Source organism: Myxocyprinus asiaticus, chromosome 35, assembly GCF_019703515.2.
Source record: "Myxocyprinus asiaticus isolate MX2 ecotype Aquarium Trade chromosome 35, UBuf_Myxa_2, whole genome shotgun sequence".
NCBI lineage: Eukaryota > Metazoa > Chordata > Actinopteri > Cypriniformes > Catostomidae > Myxocyprinus > Myxocyprinus asiaticus.
In genome coordinates, this window is record NC_059378.1 from 18,412,271 (window position 1) to 18,432,559 (window position 20,289).

The 20,289-nt window shown below is 38.4% G+C and overlaps 1 protein-coding gene across 1 annotated transcript in view; it reads left to right on the top strand.

Moving 5' to 3' along the window:
* The window catches only part of LOC127426012 (zinc finger FYVE domain-containing protein 9-like), a 43,058-nt gene that overhangs the window by 7,481 nt on the left and 15,288 nt on the right, over positions 1-20,289 (top strand). The window contains exons 2-4 of the mRNA XM_051672430.1: positions 4,964-5,576; positions 6,843-6,942; positions 7,053-7,186. Of these exons, the coding sequence (XP_051528390.1) occupies positions 5,070-5,576; positions 6,843-6,942; positions 7,053-7,186 (741 nt within the window). The 5' untranslated portion in view covers positions 4,964-5,069. The remainder of the gene's footprint in view (positions 1-4,963; positions 5,577-6,842; positions 6,943-7,052; positions 7,187-20,289) is intronic.

Below are 20,289 nucleotides of genomic sequence, written 5' to 3' on the forward strand. Positions count from 1 at the left end.
ATCCCTTCAAGAGCTATAAAAAAGCCCTGATCATCAACGTTAGATGCATAAATATTAGACAAAATAAGACTTAGTCCCTGAATTTCAGCTAAAACAATAATGACTCTTCCTAATTTATCTTTATTCTGTTCGAGACATTTGAACTGTAGATGTTTACTTATCAGTGTAATGACTCCCCTGCTCTTACTCGAGCCAGCACTATAAAAAAAAATGCCCACCACATATCTTTTCAAATTTTTCAGCTTCCTGCAGAGACAGGTGCATTTTTGAAGAAACACTATTTATTATTTCTTACGCTTAAGAAGAGAAATAACCTTCCTTCTTTTTATGGGGTGCCCCAACCCATTCACATTCCACATGGAGAGAGACAATCCAATCTTATTTGACAAATAAGAAAAAATAGATTGTGTGTCAAAAACAAGATTATAAAGACCACATTCCAACATTGGTGCAAACATCAAAACCCGAACTTCCCCTAGAACAAAACAAACAGAAAAATGAAAAATGTGTGCATTAACCCCACGCACGATAGCGCCAACTGGCGTCCATCCCTCCAAACTCAAACTGTCCATGCACGCCAACGAGAGCCCCCGCGACAACCTTGCCATCAGATTGCTCAAGTCTGGTGTTTTTATACAAATTTTGTGAGACAGAATTTCACAGCAAAAGATAATCTATAAAACAAACTCCAGCCGATAGGCAGACTAAGCACAAAGAGCATGTAGTTTCATCCATAAAACTGTTCTGAAGGTGTAATACTCTACATAATGAACTCCAGCCACTAGGCGGAACCAGCACAAAAAAAGTGCACAGATTCCTCAAACAGTCAAGTGAATGTTCAGTGAGTCTACATCATGAGTACAACAAGATGACTTACTCTATTGACTTTATAAAGGACATCTTGCTGTGGGCATGTGAATGTTTTACGGCCATCCTTAGCATCTATTCTCAATTTGGCTGGGAATATCAGTGCAAAAGCGACCTTCCGTTGATGTAAGAGTTTCTTGCATTCCTTGAATCGATCATGTTTCTCTCATCGAGTTTGCAAAGTCTGGGAACAAGAAAATGCTGTGGTTCTTCCAAGAAAGCCTTCCTTTACTCCTCGCCTCATGTAACACAAGATCTTTATCGGATGATCTCAGAAATTTGGCCAGAATTGATCAGGGTCTGTCTCCCTCCGCGGATCGCCAAGCAGGAACCCTGTGAGCTCACTCGATTTCCATCTTATGGCCTGCTATGTCGAACAGATTCAGAAAGAGCCCATCCAGGAATTTCACCATATCCTGTCTCTCTGCTCCCTCTGGGACTCCTACGATACAGACGTTATTCCACCGGCTACAGTTTTCAATGACCTCCAACTTCTTCCAGACATGCTCCAAATCCACCTTGGTTGCTACCGGATTAGCAGATAATTCCCTCTCCGATGACTCCAGGTAAGTGATCCGTTTCTTGACATCCCCCACTCTTATAACCACATCAGTGAACTTCGCCTTCCATGCCGGTGATCGATCGACATATCACAGCAAGATCCTCCAAGTCAGCAACAACCTTCGTCGGCACTGCCGACATGTTCAGCATCTCCCGCCGCATTTCCCGCACCTCCCCAACCAAGTCAACTCCCAGCCCCGCGGCCTGCTCAGGGGCATCAACTTGAGCACATAAGTGTCTTTTAATGTCTCCAGAGCGTGAGGATTTTGAATTCTTTGACATATTGTCCTCCTAGAACAGTTATGGAAGAGTGTATCGTATCTCACCGGTTTATGTCATAAAAATTATTAAAACTAGCAAAGTGCGCAGAGCTCGCCGTTCACATGGTGTCACGTGACTCCTTTAAAGTACTTTTTAAAAAGATTTTAAACTCTCTACCAGACAAATAATTTCTTTAACCCTTAAATGCATGGCAATTTCACCAAACATTCTTATACAGTATATTCGTGTCTTTAGAGACCCAGCACGTATGTCTATCACAACTGGATGTACAAAGTGCCCACATAGTGTCAAATTTTCAAAATATTTTCAAGACAATTAGATTTTTGTTTTATTTTTCATATTTCAAAGAGATAATGCAACAAATCAGAACAAATCATGTTAAAAATGTATTGAGCTACACATAACACATAGGCTATAAATAAGCTACACATACGTATTTTCTCAGGCTCTTATTGAGTCTGAATAGATGCACAACTTAGATAATTTCAGTAGTATACATAAATGACATAGACTGTTCATGTGTTGTACTTGCTATAGTTTACTTCATTGTTGTTTCTTCAATAGCAATGTCAAATATAAATCAAGTCAATCACTGAAACAACAGTGCCACCATGACTAACAAATAACATTTATGTGTACACGCATATGGGATACTGATAATTCACCATTGTTGCACAGAAAATCAACATAATACTGTATTTATTTGTATAAATATATTGTACTCATTTCTCTTTAAGTAAACAAAGAAATAGATGTCCTGTGATAGTAAACTTATATAGATATGAAATAATCATAAAAATATAATTGATGGAAGTGCTAACACCACAAAACTACACTATTACATATCTAGGGTTTCTAATGACCCTATGCACTTTTGGTACTTAAGCGATTATTATATATATGATATATATATACACTACCGGTAAAAAGTTTGGTCCAAATCATCAATTTCAAAATGTTTTTTTTTTTTTAATTAAATTTTAGTTTTGTAATGAAATAAATTAATATGGTGGCACAATTATATTTTTGTCTGCAAAACTAATTTCAAACATTTAAGCATACACCTTCAGATCAAAAGATTTTTAAGACCATGAGAAACATTTCAGTCAAGTGTTTCAAAACTTTTGACCAGTAGTGTGTGTGTGTGTGTGTGTGTGTGTGTGTGTGTGTGTGTGTGTGTGTGTGTATATATATATATACACACACACACACACACACACACACACACAGTGCTGGGCAGTAACGTATTACATGTAATCTGGATTACGTAATCATATTACAAAAATCAAGTACTTGTAATTGGATTAAATTATATTTTGAAATTTGTAATCAACTACAGTTACTTTTTTATTACATGATTACAAATTAACAAGGCAATGGCAGTAAATTGTTAATAATGTATTGATCATTTTCATATCAATATAATCATATTTTTCCCCTGAAGTGCAATAGTCTCACAGATAAACATTTTGAGCAAGTGCTCCTTTTACATTACAACAGTAAGATATGCACCTCAGCTAAGGAATAGGTTATGGACTATTACTAAGTAGTAAGGGTTAAAAGTAAGTGTGTCAGAGTTTTGCACTGTTAGCTCTGACCTAGCAATGTCATTTCTGTTGATTTCAGGTTCATTGCTGTTTGTTCATCTAATGTTTCTATTGTTTTATGCACTTAAATTGAACTAGATATGTTTTTTTTATTATTATTATTTCTTACTACCTCACCAATGGTGTGCAGCTCACACACTGAACTTAATTGCTTAATCAAACTTAATCGCTTAATCAAACTTAACCGAACATCATCACTAAGGGTCCTACCCGCAGGGTACACAATAGTTCAACTGCAAAATGTGCAACAATATGGAACAAAGCCCATCGCTCTACTGTTGCTGCTAATGCAGTGGAGTTCACTGCATGAAACTTGACATAAAACATCACACAATTATTCATCGTGTGACACGTTGGAACTCTGCTGTTTTAAAATATTCTGCTCTTTTAGAATATTCTTGTTGTTCAAAAGATACTATCTTGCACCTCAGCTTTGGAATAGGCGATGGACTATCAGTAAACAGTAAGGGTTAAAAGTGTTTCAGTGTTTTTAGATGAAAGCTTCGCCCTATGCAACGCCGTTGCTGTTGATTTTATGATCATTTTATGTTGATTTTATGGTCATTAATATTCGTAATGCTGCTATGGTTTTATGCACTTAAAATGAACTTGATGTCTCAGTGTTTTGAATAAAAAACTTTGGTCATTGCTGTTAGATTTAGTTAATTCATGTAATGTTTAATGCACTTTTTAAAAATGTCATAAGGAGCTCTTTTTGTGAGGCTCTTTTTGTTAGTAATAAAGAATGGACTAAATGTTTTTCCTCTTTATACTTATGTTAAAATAATTATCCTACTCAAATGCATGTGACAAAATAAAATAGAATTAGGTTGAAAGTAATCCAAAATTAATTGGATTAGATTAGATTACCCCAAAAATGTAGTCTATGAGATTACATTACTGATTGCATTTTTTTGTCATGTAATTTGTAATCAGTACCTGATTATCATTATTATTATTATTTTGTTGTTGTTGCAATTTTGGCTTTTTTTGTGTTACACTATCTATAAGGATACTAAACAATACTAAAGAGGTGTGGGAATAACTCCAAAAAATGGATGAGGTACAGGGAGTGGAATAAGGTCCCAGATAACTAAAGACCCGAGGTATGCGTTTAAGAAATGTGTTAAAAAGTGTTAAGAAATTGCACTGCCATCTCAAGATAAATTAAAAATGTTTAATATATGTTGGGATATAGCTAGGTATGTCTTAAAAAAAAAAAAAACAGGGTTGAGGTAACAAGGTTGAAAGTTTTATAGTTCACTTAACCATAACTATATTTATGCTGATAATGCTGATATTTCAACAAATATCCACTTTTTAATTATCAGTGGTTTTCTGTAGAAAAAGAAGACACTTACTTGTAGAGTTCACATCCTAAGAAGATGATGTCACTATTACAGAGATTTTTGTATTTATAGAATTGTACATTATTTGAATAAAACATCATTATTTTAATGATCTAGGGTTGACACAACTTTAAGTCTTTAAAAAATATATTATGTCCTCTAAAATATTACAGACAGAATAAATACTCAGTGTTACTATAATCCCTTGTCCTTACTACCTTTTAAATGAGAGGGCAATGGAGTCGTGACAAATCCACCGCCCTATTGGGAACTAACATCTGACTCATCTTTTGGCAGGACTTTGTGCGGGCCATGTCGTGCTGGTTTGAAGATAAATTAAAGCTCAAGGTTAGCTAAAGTATGATCAGTAACCCTCTAACCTTGAGCTATCACCACTGAGACTATGAGGCAAGCAGTAACTGCCACTCTGTCTGTGTGGGGTGAGCGCCGTTTTGGATACTCCACGCTCAAGGACTCTAGTGAGTCTCTGTTGAATGAGCGTAAACTGAGGCCTGGTCTGAAAGAGGACTCTGTCATTGAAGAGAAAGAACGGGCAGAGAATGAGCAGGAACAGCTAGAGGCTGTTTTGGGTCTTTCACCGTCCCCTGTGGATGACACACACACTGCAGGAGACCACCACATTGGGAGCCCGGAGCACCCGGATCCCACGCTAGAGTCATGCCCAGACCGTAAGAGTGATGGAATGGAAGGGTCACTAGTGTCTGGCCCTAAGAACACTGACTCTGCTGGACGGAAGGGTTCTGTCAGGGCTTTGCCCATGCAGCGTTGCAGTTCTCTGGGTACCACAGCCCCTCAATGGGTCCCTGATTCTCAGGCACCAGCATGCATGAAATGTGGCTCCAAATTCTCTTTCACCAGAAGACGTCATCACTGCAGGGCATGTGGGAAGGTGAGAGAAATGATAAATGGTGTTGACAAAACAGCCTTGACATATTCCTGTGACATTTAGACTTACATTTAAGGAATAGTTCACCCAAAATAGAAAAATCTGTCATAATTTACTCACCCTCATGTCCTCCCAAGCCTGTATGACTTTCTATTTATCATTGTCTGTGGAGCACAAAAGGAGTAATCTAGCAAAATGTCCAGGCTGCTCTTTTTTAAACAGCAAAAGTGAATAGTAACTGGCAGGGGCTGTTCTAGGGTCAGTGGATATTCGGGGCTTAGCCCAGATTTCTGTGGATATGTATGGGGCCATCCTATGATGAAATATTATACCCTTTTTAAAAAACTTTAAATAGAAGTGCTTTTAACACTATGTACCTTAAAACGTGTTTAAAAAAAAACACAGTTGACAGTATCTTAGCCTACTATTAATCTGTCAGGTATTTTGAGGTCATTTAGAAGATAGCAGGCTGTATACAGGCTACATTTGTTGCTTCTGAGAACAAAAATAATTGCTAGATTTGCCAAAGTTTGTGAGGTTCATGGCATCGCGTCTTTCGCAAGAAACGCAAATATCCTGGCTCATGACTTAAAGTTGGCAAATTCCTTGAGCACATATATTACTTATTGTTTTCACGGTTATATATCTTAATATTTGGTACAGTAATTATCAGTTATATGCTATGATACTATCAATTGTACACAATGTGTGTCGAACTACACAAGTGCATGAAATACACGATTTCTTAAAAGCATTTACCCAAGAAGACGTGGGTACTTAATCGAGTCTGTATTTTGTATTATCGTAGAAAGACTGGTATTATTAATTTATAAATATATTACTTAATAATAAAACTATATTTATATTTAGTATCAATTTAATACTGAAGCACTGGTACTTTTGAAATGACTGCAAGATGATAAAAACATTCGGGGCTTAACTAAAAACATTCTGTGCTTAAGCCCCGGTAGCCTACCCATAGCAAAGCTAATGATAACTGGGACTGCCAGGGACAAAAATGCCGTAAAAGTGGTCGTGACTCATACTCTACATTCAAAGTCATTTGAGGCCATATGATAGCTTTGTGTGAGGAAAAGACCAAAATGATTAGCTGAAAATCATCCCATGTACTACAGCTCTTAAATTTCATTTTTGCATTTTGGGTGAACTGTGAAGTCTTTCGATTTTTTAATATTATAGTAATTTAGTTGTAGTATATCTATGCATTTTTGTGCTAACTTAAGTTATATATGTTTGTTTGGTTCATAGGTTTTTTGTGTGGTGTGTTGTGACCAAAGGTTCAAATTGACTCATCTCGGTGGGAAAGAGGGGCGTGTCTGTCTCACCTGTCATTCAACCTTGATTAACCGTGAGTTGTGAAGGAATCCACTCTTAATATGTAGTATTACATGTGCTTTCACTGGACAACATTGTCATTGCACATTTATTATATTAGTTATAATTATGTAATTTCTTCAGGGACGCTTCGCAAGGACCAAAAGAAAGTTTGGTTTGCCGATAATCTCCTTCCTCAGTCTGAAAGTAGAAGTGCCAACAGCACTCCCACTCACAGGAGTGTGTCCCACACACAGAGTGCTAAACTCGCTCAGGCGGTATGAAAGGAGATCTGTCTGATCATATCTTCACAAGTGTATCCTAAACAACACTCACTAAATACAGTACTCATATATTTAAAAAAAAAAAATTTGTATTAATTTTTTTTTTTATTTTTACAACAGCAATTTAACAATCAGACATTTGCAAAAATAATTGAATATACTGTATGTATGTATATATATATATATATACACACACACACACACACACACACATTGCCGTTCAAAAGTTTGGGGTCAATTGGCTGAAATGTTTCTCATGATTTTAAAAATCTTTTGATCTGAGGTGTATACTTAAATGTTTGAAATTAGTTTTTTTAGACAAAAATATAATTGTGCCAACATATTAATTTATTTCATTACAAAACAATTTTATTGAAAAAAAAAATATTTGAAATGGATGACTTGGACCGAATAATAAAGAATAGAAGCCAAAAAGTGCCTAACATAGATGGGAACTCCTTTAATCCTGTTTTAAAAGCATTCCAGTGCGAAACCTCAAGAAATTGGTTGAGAAAATGCCAAGAGTAAGTTTCTGCAAATTCTAAGCAAAGGGTGGCTACTTTGAAGATGCTAAAATATAAATTTTTTATGTATTTAGGATTTTTTTAGTCACAACATAATTCCCATAATTCCATTTCTGTTATTCCATAGTTTTGATGACTTCACTATTATTCAAAAATGTGAAGAAAAAATAATTAAGAAGAATGAGTAAGTGACCCCAAACTTTTGAACGGCAGTGTATATACACTGATGAGCCAAAACATTACGACTGCCTGCCTAATATGCTGATGGTCCTCCGCGTACCGCCAAAACAGCACCGACCCAGCGCCGAGGTATGGACTCTTCAAGAACCCTGAAGGTGTCCTGTGGTATCTGTCGCTGTCCTTTTCTGCATATCGCTGCCCCCTTCGGCATATCGCGGCGCCGTTTTGTGGCCCGTTCTGCATAATGTTTTGCAGCAAAGTCGGAAAAGTCCCGGTTCTCCCGATGGCCAGTCCGCCCCTGGCAGGGCACATTATCCTGCTGAAAGAGGCCACTGCCATCAAGGAATACCATTACCATGAAGGGGTGTACCTGGTCTGCAACAATGTTTAGGTACGTGGCACGTGTCAAATTGACATCCACACGTTGGAAATGGGGGGAACGTGGGGGGAACGGAGTTCCCGGAGTGAATTTCGTGGGGGAGCGGCATTCCCGTTCAAACTGGCTACATTTGTTAGGGGAATAAAAAGTATTTCTATCTTTTCTCCACTAAATAGCCACGAAAGCTTTGCGGGTTCCACACATAAATGCGTGGGATCTTCTGCATCTGTGGTTGCACAATGTCGACCATCTTGAGTGGCTAGAACACATTCACGCAACAGATCAACAGATACACATGGGAATCCACGGGCAGCCGATCCAAACATGCACGTGACAGATCCACATGTGCTCAATTCTCAAATCCACGCACCAGAAGAGCACACAAATATATGGGTTTCTACCATCCACAAGTACATAAGTGTGTGTAATTGAATGCACAAATAAATGCTGAGCTGTTTGAATTGGTATTCTTCTTCGAGAATGTTTTTTTTATTTTATTTTTTTTATGCAAAACATAATATACATACATGAACAGAGAATTCACAATAATTTACAAAGTATAATACAATAACCCAAGAATGAAAAGGACAAACACAAGGATACACATATACAAGAGTAATAGAAAAGCACGATATTAGAGTTATATCACATCTTTCTTCAAGAATGTGTGTTCTGCAGTCTTGACACACACATGCGCGGTGCTGGAGGCGTGGTTTAGCATGGCTGACAGCAAATGCCCGTTCATTAAAATGAAGTGAAATATCCAGTAGATTTGGCTATTTATTTATTTTTAAGAAAAAAAAAGAAAAATAATTGTTCAGAATGTTCAGTTTCTACCAAGAATTTTCATTTCTCAAGAGTAATGTGGTTATAGATTACAGAGATATAATCTCTATAATCTGCAATAAGTGTTTTATTTTTTATTTATAATAAAATTTAATTTTTATCCATGATGGCAAAGCCCCATTTTCAGCTGCCATTACTCCAGTCTACTGAGAAAATAATGTTTCACATAATCCTTAAGAAATCATTTAATATGTTAACAGAACTAAATTAAAATTTCTTTTTGTAAGGACGGTTAAAATAGTTGTGCTACTTAATGAAGTGTGGGAATCGCAATATAGTGTCTTTTTCCAGCAGAGGTATTGCATTTTTTTAGTAACTTTACAGTAAAGTTACTTTACACTTGCAATTCAAATTTCAGTTTAAAAAATAGTTTTATTTTTGGTTTTCTCCTCAGATTCATCAATCTATTGTTCTTTTGAGAGAGGAAGTCTATTCCATGCACTTCTGTTTTGAAAGAATAAAACAAACTTGACGACAACCCAGATGCACAACAACAAGACGACAAGTACATCAGAGTCTCTAATTTAAGAAACAGACTCCTCACAGGTCCTAAACTAGCAGCTTTAATGAACAGTATATGGTGAACAGTTGCATTGCTGCAAGTAGAGTATGGCAGAAACAAAACAAGAAACAAAAAGCCATTGATATGTTAATTGTGTACAATGTTTTTGTTTTGTTGAAACTATCGAGTGTTGAAGAGATATTCTGATTGAAAATGTTGAAAAGTTGATTTATTGAATGTAAATTGTGATTTTTGAGCTGCTTGAATTTACCTTTGTGTAAGAAAAAACAACAACTGCGTTAACCTACTTTAATAGGGAACTAAAAATACAACACTAAATCAATAATACATTACAGCAGTGAAATACATAAACTAAACTTAAACTCAATTAGAGCGAGTCAAAAGAAATACTCTTAAAAAGGGTTATAAATCTTTAAACCAAAAAGACAAAAGAGACCTGCTTTTCTTCATTCTTTATTTTATTTATCTTTTTAATTGTTCAGTATAATTGTATACATTTGCAAGTGCATTGTATTCATTTGTTTTCCCCCTGCCTGTGGAAGAAAAGTTGTTAATTATCAAACACAGAAATAATATCAGTAAATTCAACTTACTGTTATTTGTCTGTTCCATTTGAGTGTTTATACTACTACTGCTCCCACGAACCTAGAGTACTGGTCCCAAACACCCTCAATTCTACTTGCCTTATACTTACCTGAAGCTGAAATCTTTTAGTGCTGAGGGTGGCAGTTACACATTGACGAGCCCCAGCCAGGAGCAGTAAGTAAATAAATAGCTTAAAAACCAGACAGATAATAAGGAAAAAATGGGACAATAACAGATAAAAAGAAAAGGATATTTCGCAGTAAAAATGGAAGTTGTTGAGCTTGAAAATGTAAAAATACCAGACTCAGTCATTGTTAGTGATCCCACTAACGCAGAAACAGACAATCACTTAACTGATCACTTAAGTAGATACAGGCGTATTGGTAGGATCGTCGACATAAATAGCCCCACCTCCCTGTCTCACAGAAATGTGATCATTGAATTTGAGAGTGGATTTGCACTGCAGAGCTTAGAGCCTCAGTTGCCATACATTCCTCTATTGCAGATGTAGTCAGAAACAGAAAAATCCTGCAGCAGACATTGTTAGGTCTTTGGGTTCCCATGCTTTGCCCCAAACCTACCTTGATCCCCTTGATTCAGCTTTTGGCATGATAGAAGATGGCGATGAGCTGTTCACAAAATTCTTAAATAATTTACAGGATGCTGAAGAAAAACCGTCCCAGTTTTTGCAGCAGCTGCAGGTAGATCTGTCTATGGCCATGAAAAGAGGCTGTGTGTCTTCTAGTGAAGTTGATCGACATTTGTTGAGGCAGTTTTGTAGAGGCTGCTGGGACAATGCACTTATTGCAGAATTTCAGCTTGAGCAAGGGAAAAACAATCCTCCTCCGTTTGCTGCGCTCTTCTGCTTCGTACAGTTGAAGACAAACAAAGTTCGTATGCGAAAGCATCTTGGCATATCCAAACCACGTGTTTCCACTCACTCCATGTGTGCCTCCTCACATGATGCTGACCAAATTCAGCCTAATTCTGTCTCTGAACTAAAGAAACAAGTCAAAGAGCTTCAAGGTCAAGTTGAAAGCTTAAAGGAAACCAAAGAGCAAACCAAAATGTCCCATAAGCATGCGGTTCATGACTTGCAGAAGCAAGTAGCAGAGTAGAAGAGTCAACTTACCACTGTTAAATCAGCAAAAACAGCCAAATCCAAACCTGTGATGAAACCGAGCAAATCACAATCAGTGCAAACTAACCAAGCTGAACTTCCTTGCTGCTTTTCTGAAAGCCAAATGAACTAGCCAAAGCCTGGGTATTGTTTTCACTGTGGCGAGGATGGCCATATTGCCTCCACCTGTGACAATGACCCTTCCTTGGTAGCCTCCAAGAGGAAACTCCTGAGAGAGAAACAGCTTTCATGGGAAGCTCAAATTAGATCATCCCATTCAGTTCCTTTAAAATGAAACCAGCCTTTGTTATGGGACAAACGGGGGGCTGGGAAATGTACTAATGGTCCCAAGACAAAGAAGCATAGTGTGCTTAATTGGCACATTCATACAAAGAAGCAAATTTTCACCTTACCAAAAGGCTTGATTAGAGCAAAGTGTACTGCTGAAGTCTATGTTGCAGGCAAAAAGTGTAACTGTCTTTTAGACACAGGCTCGCAAGTGACTTCGGTTTCTCGGCCATACTACAAGCAGAAAATTTCACACTTGAAAATCAGTCCTCTTGACAATCTACTTGAAGTTGAAGCAAACGGTCAACTTGTTCCATATCTTGGCTACATTAAAGTCAACTTTACATTTCCAATACATCGGCAACCCCTGGGCTGAGGGATCGGTGAATATTCTTGCTTTAGTGATTTTGCATTGAAAATTACATTAATTTATTTAAAAAATGAAAAACTTGCTCAAATTGCACTCCAAACGAAACGAAAAAGCAATAAAATAACAAAGTAATTAAAAAAAAAATTATATATAAGTAACCACCTTTCCACTTATCGTCAGGCAAGTATCCGTCTAAACATGCAGGCGGAAAATTACTACAAATGAAGACATAAAAACAAATATAAATGTAAAAATAATAATTATAATGATGATAATAATCACTGAAATATAAATTATGGTTTGAGGTGAACATGTTTTTGTATTATTTTATGTTTTAATCACAGATGTATAGGCTGCAGAGTTGTGGTCACAATGAACTGCTCTGTGGAAATAAATCGAAGTGAACTCATAGCACCTCCTGAGCGGAGTTGTCTGAGGTCATTTGCAGCACTCAAAGATGATACTGTTCTTGCAACAAAAAAAAAAAAATTCAGAAGACAGAAACAAAGAAAGAGTGAGAACCCTTTACAAGCGCGTGTTCCACGAGACTGCACACCTCCGTACAAACAGCGTGTCATACATGCGCATAGATGGTTTTTCTGTCATCTGTTCTTAATAATATACTAAAGTGTGTTTCTTCAAACGTGTGTCTGTGTGCCGCAGGGCAAATTATTTGTAATATTAATTTGATAATAATAATAGCCCAATAATAATAATAATAATAATAATTTAATACATTAATGGGAAAACTAGCCAAATATCGTCTTGACATCGTCAAAGGCATCAGCTATTGGCGATCACTCTGACCATCGTCGATCCCCGAGATCATTGTCTATTGGCACAACCCTAGTGGCAGCTCTCAGTCTCCAGTGGTAATAGGCACAAACACTCTTGATTTGGCCTATGAATAATACTCCAAAACCCAGTCAACTGATGTTCACCAGACCTTACCATATGGCTTCAAAGCTATCTTAAATATTCTTCAGCATCAATCCAAGTAAAAGGTTAACAGTAGCATCGGATTCGTGCAGCTGCCTGGCAAAAAGCCTGAAGTGGTTCTTCCTGGTCGAAGCCTTGCCCTTGAAGGTTCTGTCAGCATTTGAGAATGACATATAGATAAATGTGTCTTAATACAGCCCCCCTCCATGTCGTCCTGTGCACTGCCTGTCTAGTCACCCTTCCTGCCAGGGCTTTACAGAAAGTTCTGTAATCCTAAAAAATGAGACAGACCATGACATTGTCATTCCTGCAAAAACTATCATTGCAGAGCTGCATTCTTTACAGAGTGTGATTTCTAATTAACATGCTGCTGCCAAAAGCAAAGAATCTGAGCCTTCCGAAACACTCAAGTTTGATTTTGGTGATTCACCAATACCTGCTGAATGGAAAGAAAGAATTTCCAAAAAGTTACATTCCATGCATGAGGTATTCGCCCAGCATGATCTCGACTTTGGCAGAACAGATAAAGTGAGACACCACATTAAGCTACAAGACTTGATCCCCTTCAATCATAGAGCTCATCCCATACACCCACTTGATTTAGATGCTGTCCGTAAGCACTTACAGGAGCTACTTGATGCAGGTGTAATCCGGGTGTCAGAGTTGTCTTTCTCCTCAACTATTGTTGTCGTCAAAAAAAAAAAAAAAGAATGGAGATGTTCGCTTATGAATTGATTATTGAAAAATCAATCTTCAAACCATAAAAGATGCATACGCATTGCCCAATCTGGAGGAAACCTTCTCTGCCCTCATAGGCTCTAAGTAGTTTTCGGTATTAGACCTTAAGTCTGGTTATAACCATATTGAAGTGGAGGATTTAAACAAACACAAGACTGCTTTTGTCTGCCCGCTGGGGTTCTGGGAGTTCCATAGGATGCCACAAGGGGTCACTAATGCTCCCGGTACCTTCCAGCGATTGATGGAGAAGTGCATGAGCGACATCAATCTGAAGGAAGTCATTGTTTTGTTGATGAACTAATAGTATTCTCAGACACACTGGAAGAACATGAGTGCCAACTTCTGAATGTGCTGCAGCGATTGAAGTAGTACGCATTAAAGCTCTCTCCTGAAAAATGTAAGTTTTTCCAAACATCTGTCAAGTATCTCGGACACATTGTATCCAGAAACGGTGTTGAAACAGACCCTGAAAAATCAAAGCACTGAAAACCTGGCCGGTCCCAAAAAACCTTAAAGAACTGCAATCCTTCTTAGGATTTTCAGGGTACTATCAAAGGTTTATTCAAGACTATGCAAAAATTGCAAAGCCCTTGAACGATTTGACTGCTGGGTATCCCCCACCACACAAAAACTGCACACTGAAAAAGATTACCGCAACCCCAAAGAGCCTTTTGGAAGCCTCTGGCCTTCAAGCTGTCAGCAGGCATTTGAAATGATTATTAACAAACTCACCACAGCCCCAGTGCTTGGTTTCGCTGATCCAAAACTCCCGTATGTGTTACTGTAACAGATGTTCGTATTTGGATCAAAAGGAGGACAAGATCCACCTCAAAAGGGCTCTATTTCCCACAGCTTCACAGTCTATATATATATATATATATATATATATATATATATATATATATATATATATATATATATATATATATATATTTATTTATCTTTTCAGTGGTCACACTCAAATTGATGCTTTTCAGCGCAATACAAATTGCACTCAGGAACACTCTGCTCCATGCAGCTCGATGACACCCCCAACATCGCTGGGCTCCTCGGCCAGCACCCACCGCCGGCAGGCATCACGGAGCTGTTGAGCGAAGGCAAAAGGGAGGCCGACTTCGCTCAGCATCTGGGTTCGGAACCATTGGCGATGCTCTTTGGTACTGCGGCCGACCCGCTGCAGGATGGCTTTCTTCAGCTCAGGGTACCTCAGGAGGTTGTCGACTGGGAGTTGTTGGGCCGTGAGTTGGGCCTCCCCAGTCAACAGCGGTAGGAGGTGGACTACCCATTGCGCCCACGGCCATTCCAGAGCTTGGAAGACGACTCCATAGCAGTGTACCTTTCTCCTAATCCTGGGTTTCGGCACCAGTATAACAGATGTTTGTATTTGGATCAAAAGGAGGAAGCAGGACACGGTGAGATCCAACTCATAAGGGCTTTATGTCCCACAGCTTCACAGTCTACAAATATATTCCAATTTTCAGTGGTCACACTCAAATTTATGCTTTTCAGCACAAAACAAATTGCACTCAGGAACACTGCTCTGTGCAGCTCTCTCTCTCTCTCTGTCTTTTTCGGTGGACTGGGCCGTCTTTTATCTCCCCCGACTCTCACTGTGAACATGGAAATTGTTATTAGTCACAATTCATCTCAGGTGGATGTCCTGACCGCTTTGTCTCTCCCCAGATGGGCGCTTGACCACGCCCTCACCTCCACAGTTACATACTGATGCAAGCACTGTAGGTCTAGGAGATGCTCTGTATCAAGAGCAAGAAGGTCACCTGAAAGTTATCGCTTATGCCAGTCGAGGTCTTTGTAGGTGTGAGGCTCACTACCCAGCTCACAAATTGGAATTTTTAGCCCTAAAGTGGACTGTAACTGAAAAGTTCAGCGATTACCTGTAAGAGAATCACTTCCTTGTTGTTACTGATAGTAATTCCTTAACTTACATACTGACCTCAGCCAAGTTAGATGCAACCAGCTACAGGTGGTTATCAGCACTTTCTGCCTTTTCCTTTAAATTACAGTACAGAGCTTGAAAACAGAATCTGGATGCTGATGGCCAGTCCAGATGCCCTTATGGTGGAATGAAATATGATCCTGTGTCTCAGAAAGAGCAAGAGTGAATCTGTCAGTTTTCTGCAGCATTTGCTCGACACTGAAACCCAGACTGTTGTTCCTAATTATGTCATTCAAGCCATTTGTGATAAACACTTAATCGAGCATGATCCAGTCAGTGATGAGAATGGCTCACCTCTTACACTAGTTGAGTCCCTTGCAATCAATGCTGAAGCAATTCCAGACAGTTTTGATCAGAATAAGTCTTTTGATTGTCTTACTGTAATCCCAAATCTTACTGAAGTAGATCTAAAAGAAAAGCAAAGATCATATCATGCCATTAGTGAAATCATTCTTTGGCTTGAAACTGGTGAGACATCACCACCTTCACTGAGGATAGAACTTCTTGAATTCTCCTTGTTAATGTGAGAATAGAAAAAAAACAGAGTTACTGAATGGAATACTCTATCGAAGAAGGCAAGAAAGAGAATTTACACAGTACCAATAGTTCTTCCAGAATCTTTGAGGAGCATGGTCATGGAGAACTTGCATGATTCAGTGGGTTACCTAGTGTTAGGCCGCATGTATTCAGATAGAAGACAAAGGCAGGCCTAACACAGTCATAAAACCTAACTCAGGCCCACACAGAGTCATAAATCTTACTGATAAAAACCGCGCCAAAATCAAAGGGAGTCCAAAACAGACTACAAATCCCATGAAGCCTTGCTCACTAAAGGATTGAACTCTCAACTCCTATTGGATGAGGCACACAACAGAACGGCCCTCAACCATGACATCATCGGTAGTAGAAATAACTCTGAGATCTTTCCAGGAATTGCTTCCAGCAACTTTGCTCGCCGTATGTAGACGCAGCTCATCACTGCTCTCAGGTGTAGCCTCGTGGCACAAGGAAGTAACATCCGACTTGAAACTGTGGCCATACAATCTCCATCTTGCTGGACGAGTTGAGATTACTCTGTGTTCCACCGAACACTCTAACGGATCTGAAGGAGACTGCCAAGCAATTCGCATCTTCATCCGTTTGCCTGCAGAAGTGAAGAGAAAAAGATTTCTCTTCCCTCTTCAATCAAGTCGACGTCGCTGATTTCTCCGCCAGCCCGCCGAGAATCAGCAGCCATACTGCCCACCAACAGAGAGAGGAAACGGCCTCCCGTCATCACCCGAGCCTTGAGGAACCGAGTCGGAGTTAAAGGACGGATGAACACACATTCTACCTGCGTCCTCATGTGATTCAAGTAAGAGGTTTACGTCTGGGCAGAGATAGAATATTATAGTGTGTTATTCTTGTGTATCAATGTTATTGCTTGTACAGTTTATGGACCGCCGAGTCCGCTCATTGCTGCTAATAATACTCAAGGTATTACTATAATGTACTGTTATCACGAATGTAAAAAGGGATAATTTTCGATCCGTTCTGGAGTGGAACTTCAATAAATTGCCCTTGAAGGTCCCTGCGTTGTTCTGTCTTTTCTGAGCGCTGAAGTAAAGCATTTAATGTTAATTCACACATTTGATTCCGTTATTCTTTTTATCTGACTCCAATTTTATATTAATCTGACTCCAATTTTAAGTTGACCTCTAATTTATATTAAGCTCTAATTAATTACTGATCATTCTTTTAGTTTGATCTTTTTAGGTTATTGATTAGTCTAAATCCTCTTCTATTAATTGTCCTTTCGATCTTTGGAGACTTACGCTGGCTTGTTATTAAATTACGTAAACCTCCCGAAAATGGATAGCCAGTTCCATTCTTAGTCAGCGGTTGTAGGGTTAACTACTATCGTCTGTTTTGGCTTGTCTCCTAACCAGACGATATTGCCGCTTAGTCACATACATACAACTTGCTAAGACGGGTGGTGAGCAGTGACTGAGTCTCTTTAAATGGCTTTCTCCTACCCGGTTGTCCTGAGTGGTTTCTCCTATATTAAAGCTCCAGTATGGTCTACCCTGGTCTAATGAAATTCAAATCCTACCCGGCTGTCCTAGGTGGTTGTCCTGAGTGGTTTAAATTCAAACCGAGAGTCTTTAAATGGCTTCCTCCTATATTAAAGCTCCAGTAATGATATAAATGATTTCGGAGGAATTAAAAATAAATCAAATAATAACAATTTATTTGTCAGGTAGGATATAAAACATTGTTGCATAAATTCAAATCAAAGCCAATTTCACATGATCAGAATAAACAAGCATTACTAAAAATAAAAGACAAGTCAAAGAAACATACCTGACAAAACTACATGCAGCGGTACAGCATGGGAGATCTGCTTACAGATTCCTGGTGAAAATGACTACACACATCAATTGTGCGGGAGATCTGCTTACAGATTCCCCGAGCTTCCTGCCAACTTTCCTTAAATATCTAGACAGAATAAACATTGTGTACCAAATGGTATTATCCTTTGAACAATGAGAATTTGGGGGTGAATGGGTTCTTGACTTCCAGGGGTTTAACCTTGTTAAAATATAGGAGATCATCTCAATTGTAGGTCAAGGAGGGGGATAGACCTCCAGAATTATGCAGTATTTGGCAAAGACCTTATAACTTTGTTACCATTAGTTTTATCAACATGGGAAAGAGACCACTAAACCAGTCACACAGAGACCTTTTAAATGATATCAAACACATACAGTTGCATTCTTTGTTTTCATGGTATTTGTTATATTTTTACATATAAATCTTATGTCTTTGTGTTGGTCCAAAGCTGTTGAAGGGGAGAAGGGGGAGAGAGAAGGGGGGGCAGCAAGGTGATTTGCGATTTATCACACTGTGGTGATATTCAGGTGAAGATTTCAGCATTTGTGAGAGAGTTCTTTGACTTTTACCGGAAATGGTGACTTTTGGTTGTAGACATTCCGGTGCCAGCCTTACACGAATGAGATCTGCTGTGTTGTAGTCCAACCACATTGGACTGTTGTGTATTTCCGCCATCGCGGATGAGACCGGCAAACTGAGTTTATCCATTAAAGAACCAAAGACTGCGGGACGGTTTACGAGCCGTCCACCATGTCTCTGAATGATAAACTAACAGATGCTTTCTCTCCCACGATCGCAAAACCGGCTTTGGTGCCGCCACTTTATTCTCTCTCTCTCGTACTAACCACACACACGTGACCCCTCACAAACATTCTCGCACACACTTTTGGCTAGTAGATAACTTTGTGATAAAGCTCAGCTTTGTCCCAAAGTTATTGTACAAGCAGAGACACGCGGTAAACGGGAAGACGCCATTAACCAGCTTCTCTCCACCCACATTCACGGCCATATTCTCTGGCCGGAAATCTAGCGTGACGTACTCTCCACGAGAGTCACGTCCGCCATTTTGTGTGCGTCACTCCTTACACACACACACACCCATTCTCTCACACACACACACACACACACACACACACACACACACCTTCCTCTCATGTGTTATAGGATTATTTTGGTTACCATAATCATGTCACTGTTTAGTTTGTAGTTGTAAGTCGGAAGTTTATTGACTGCATTGTATTGATTATTAATTGATATTACTGCATAAATAAACTTTGTTATATTTCAAAGAAGTGTTTTGGTTTGTTTTGCATGCACCTGTGTCAAATGCTGGCAGGGGGATGTCAGTGTTCTGATTCAAGCCTTCATTGTTTTTTTTTTGAATGTCAATTTTCTTAAGAGAACAATCTAATATTGAGACTGTTATACTGTCTGGTTATTAGTCCCTGATTCCAGGGTGGTGCCCCGGCAATATTAATCCTTATTAATATTCTATTGATTTTGATAATTGATAATTATCTTTGATGATTGTTGAATTTGAAGGATCAATAAGCTAGTGTTAATTCTAATCAATGTTCCATTGATTTAAATAATTAAAGATTATCTTTGATAATAATTAATATTCTATTGAATTTGATGGTTATCTTTGTTGATGTGAAGGATTAAAAGAGCTAACATTGATTCAAATCAATGTTCTATTGATTTTAATAATTGATAATTATCTTTAATAATTATTAATTATTGCTAATAACCAAACCCACACCTGAACGTAGCGCATTACATTTACTGGTGCCCCGTATGAGGTTTTAATGAGTTAGATTCTATTATTTAATTTAAATATTAATAACTACATAAATAATTATTAATTATTTCTGATAGTAACACTGATCTAAACAACCAGTAGAACCTACACTAGGCATAGAGCTCACACTTAACCTTGTGAAGTCGAGGTTCTGTTGGCCTACAATGTCTGCAGACATAGAGAAGAAAATCAAGACAGGTTCTCGTTGTGTATGCCATAAGACCTTACCTGAAAGAGACTCCCCATTAGTTAACATTAGATCTGCTCGACCATTAGATTTAGTATGCATGGACTTCTTGTCGATTGAGCCAGATACAACCAACACCAAGGACATTCTAGTCATCACTGATTTCTTCACCATGTATGTGGTTGCTATTCCAACTCCCAACCAGAAGGCCTGTACTGTAGACAAAGCCCAATGGGAAAATGTTGTAGTTCACTATGGTATTCCTGAGAAATTGCATAGTGACCAGG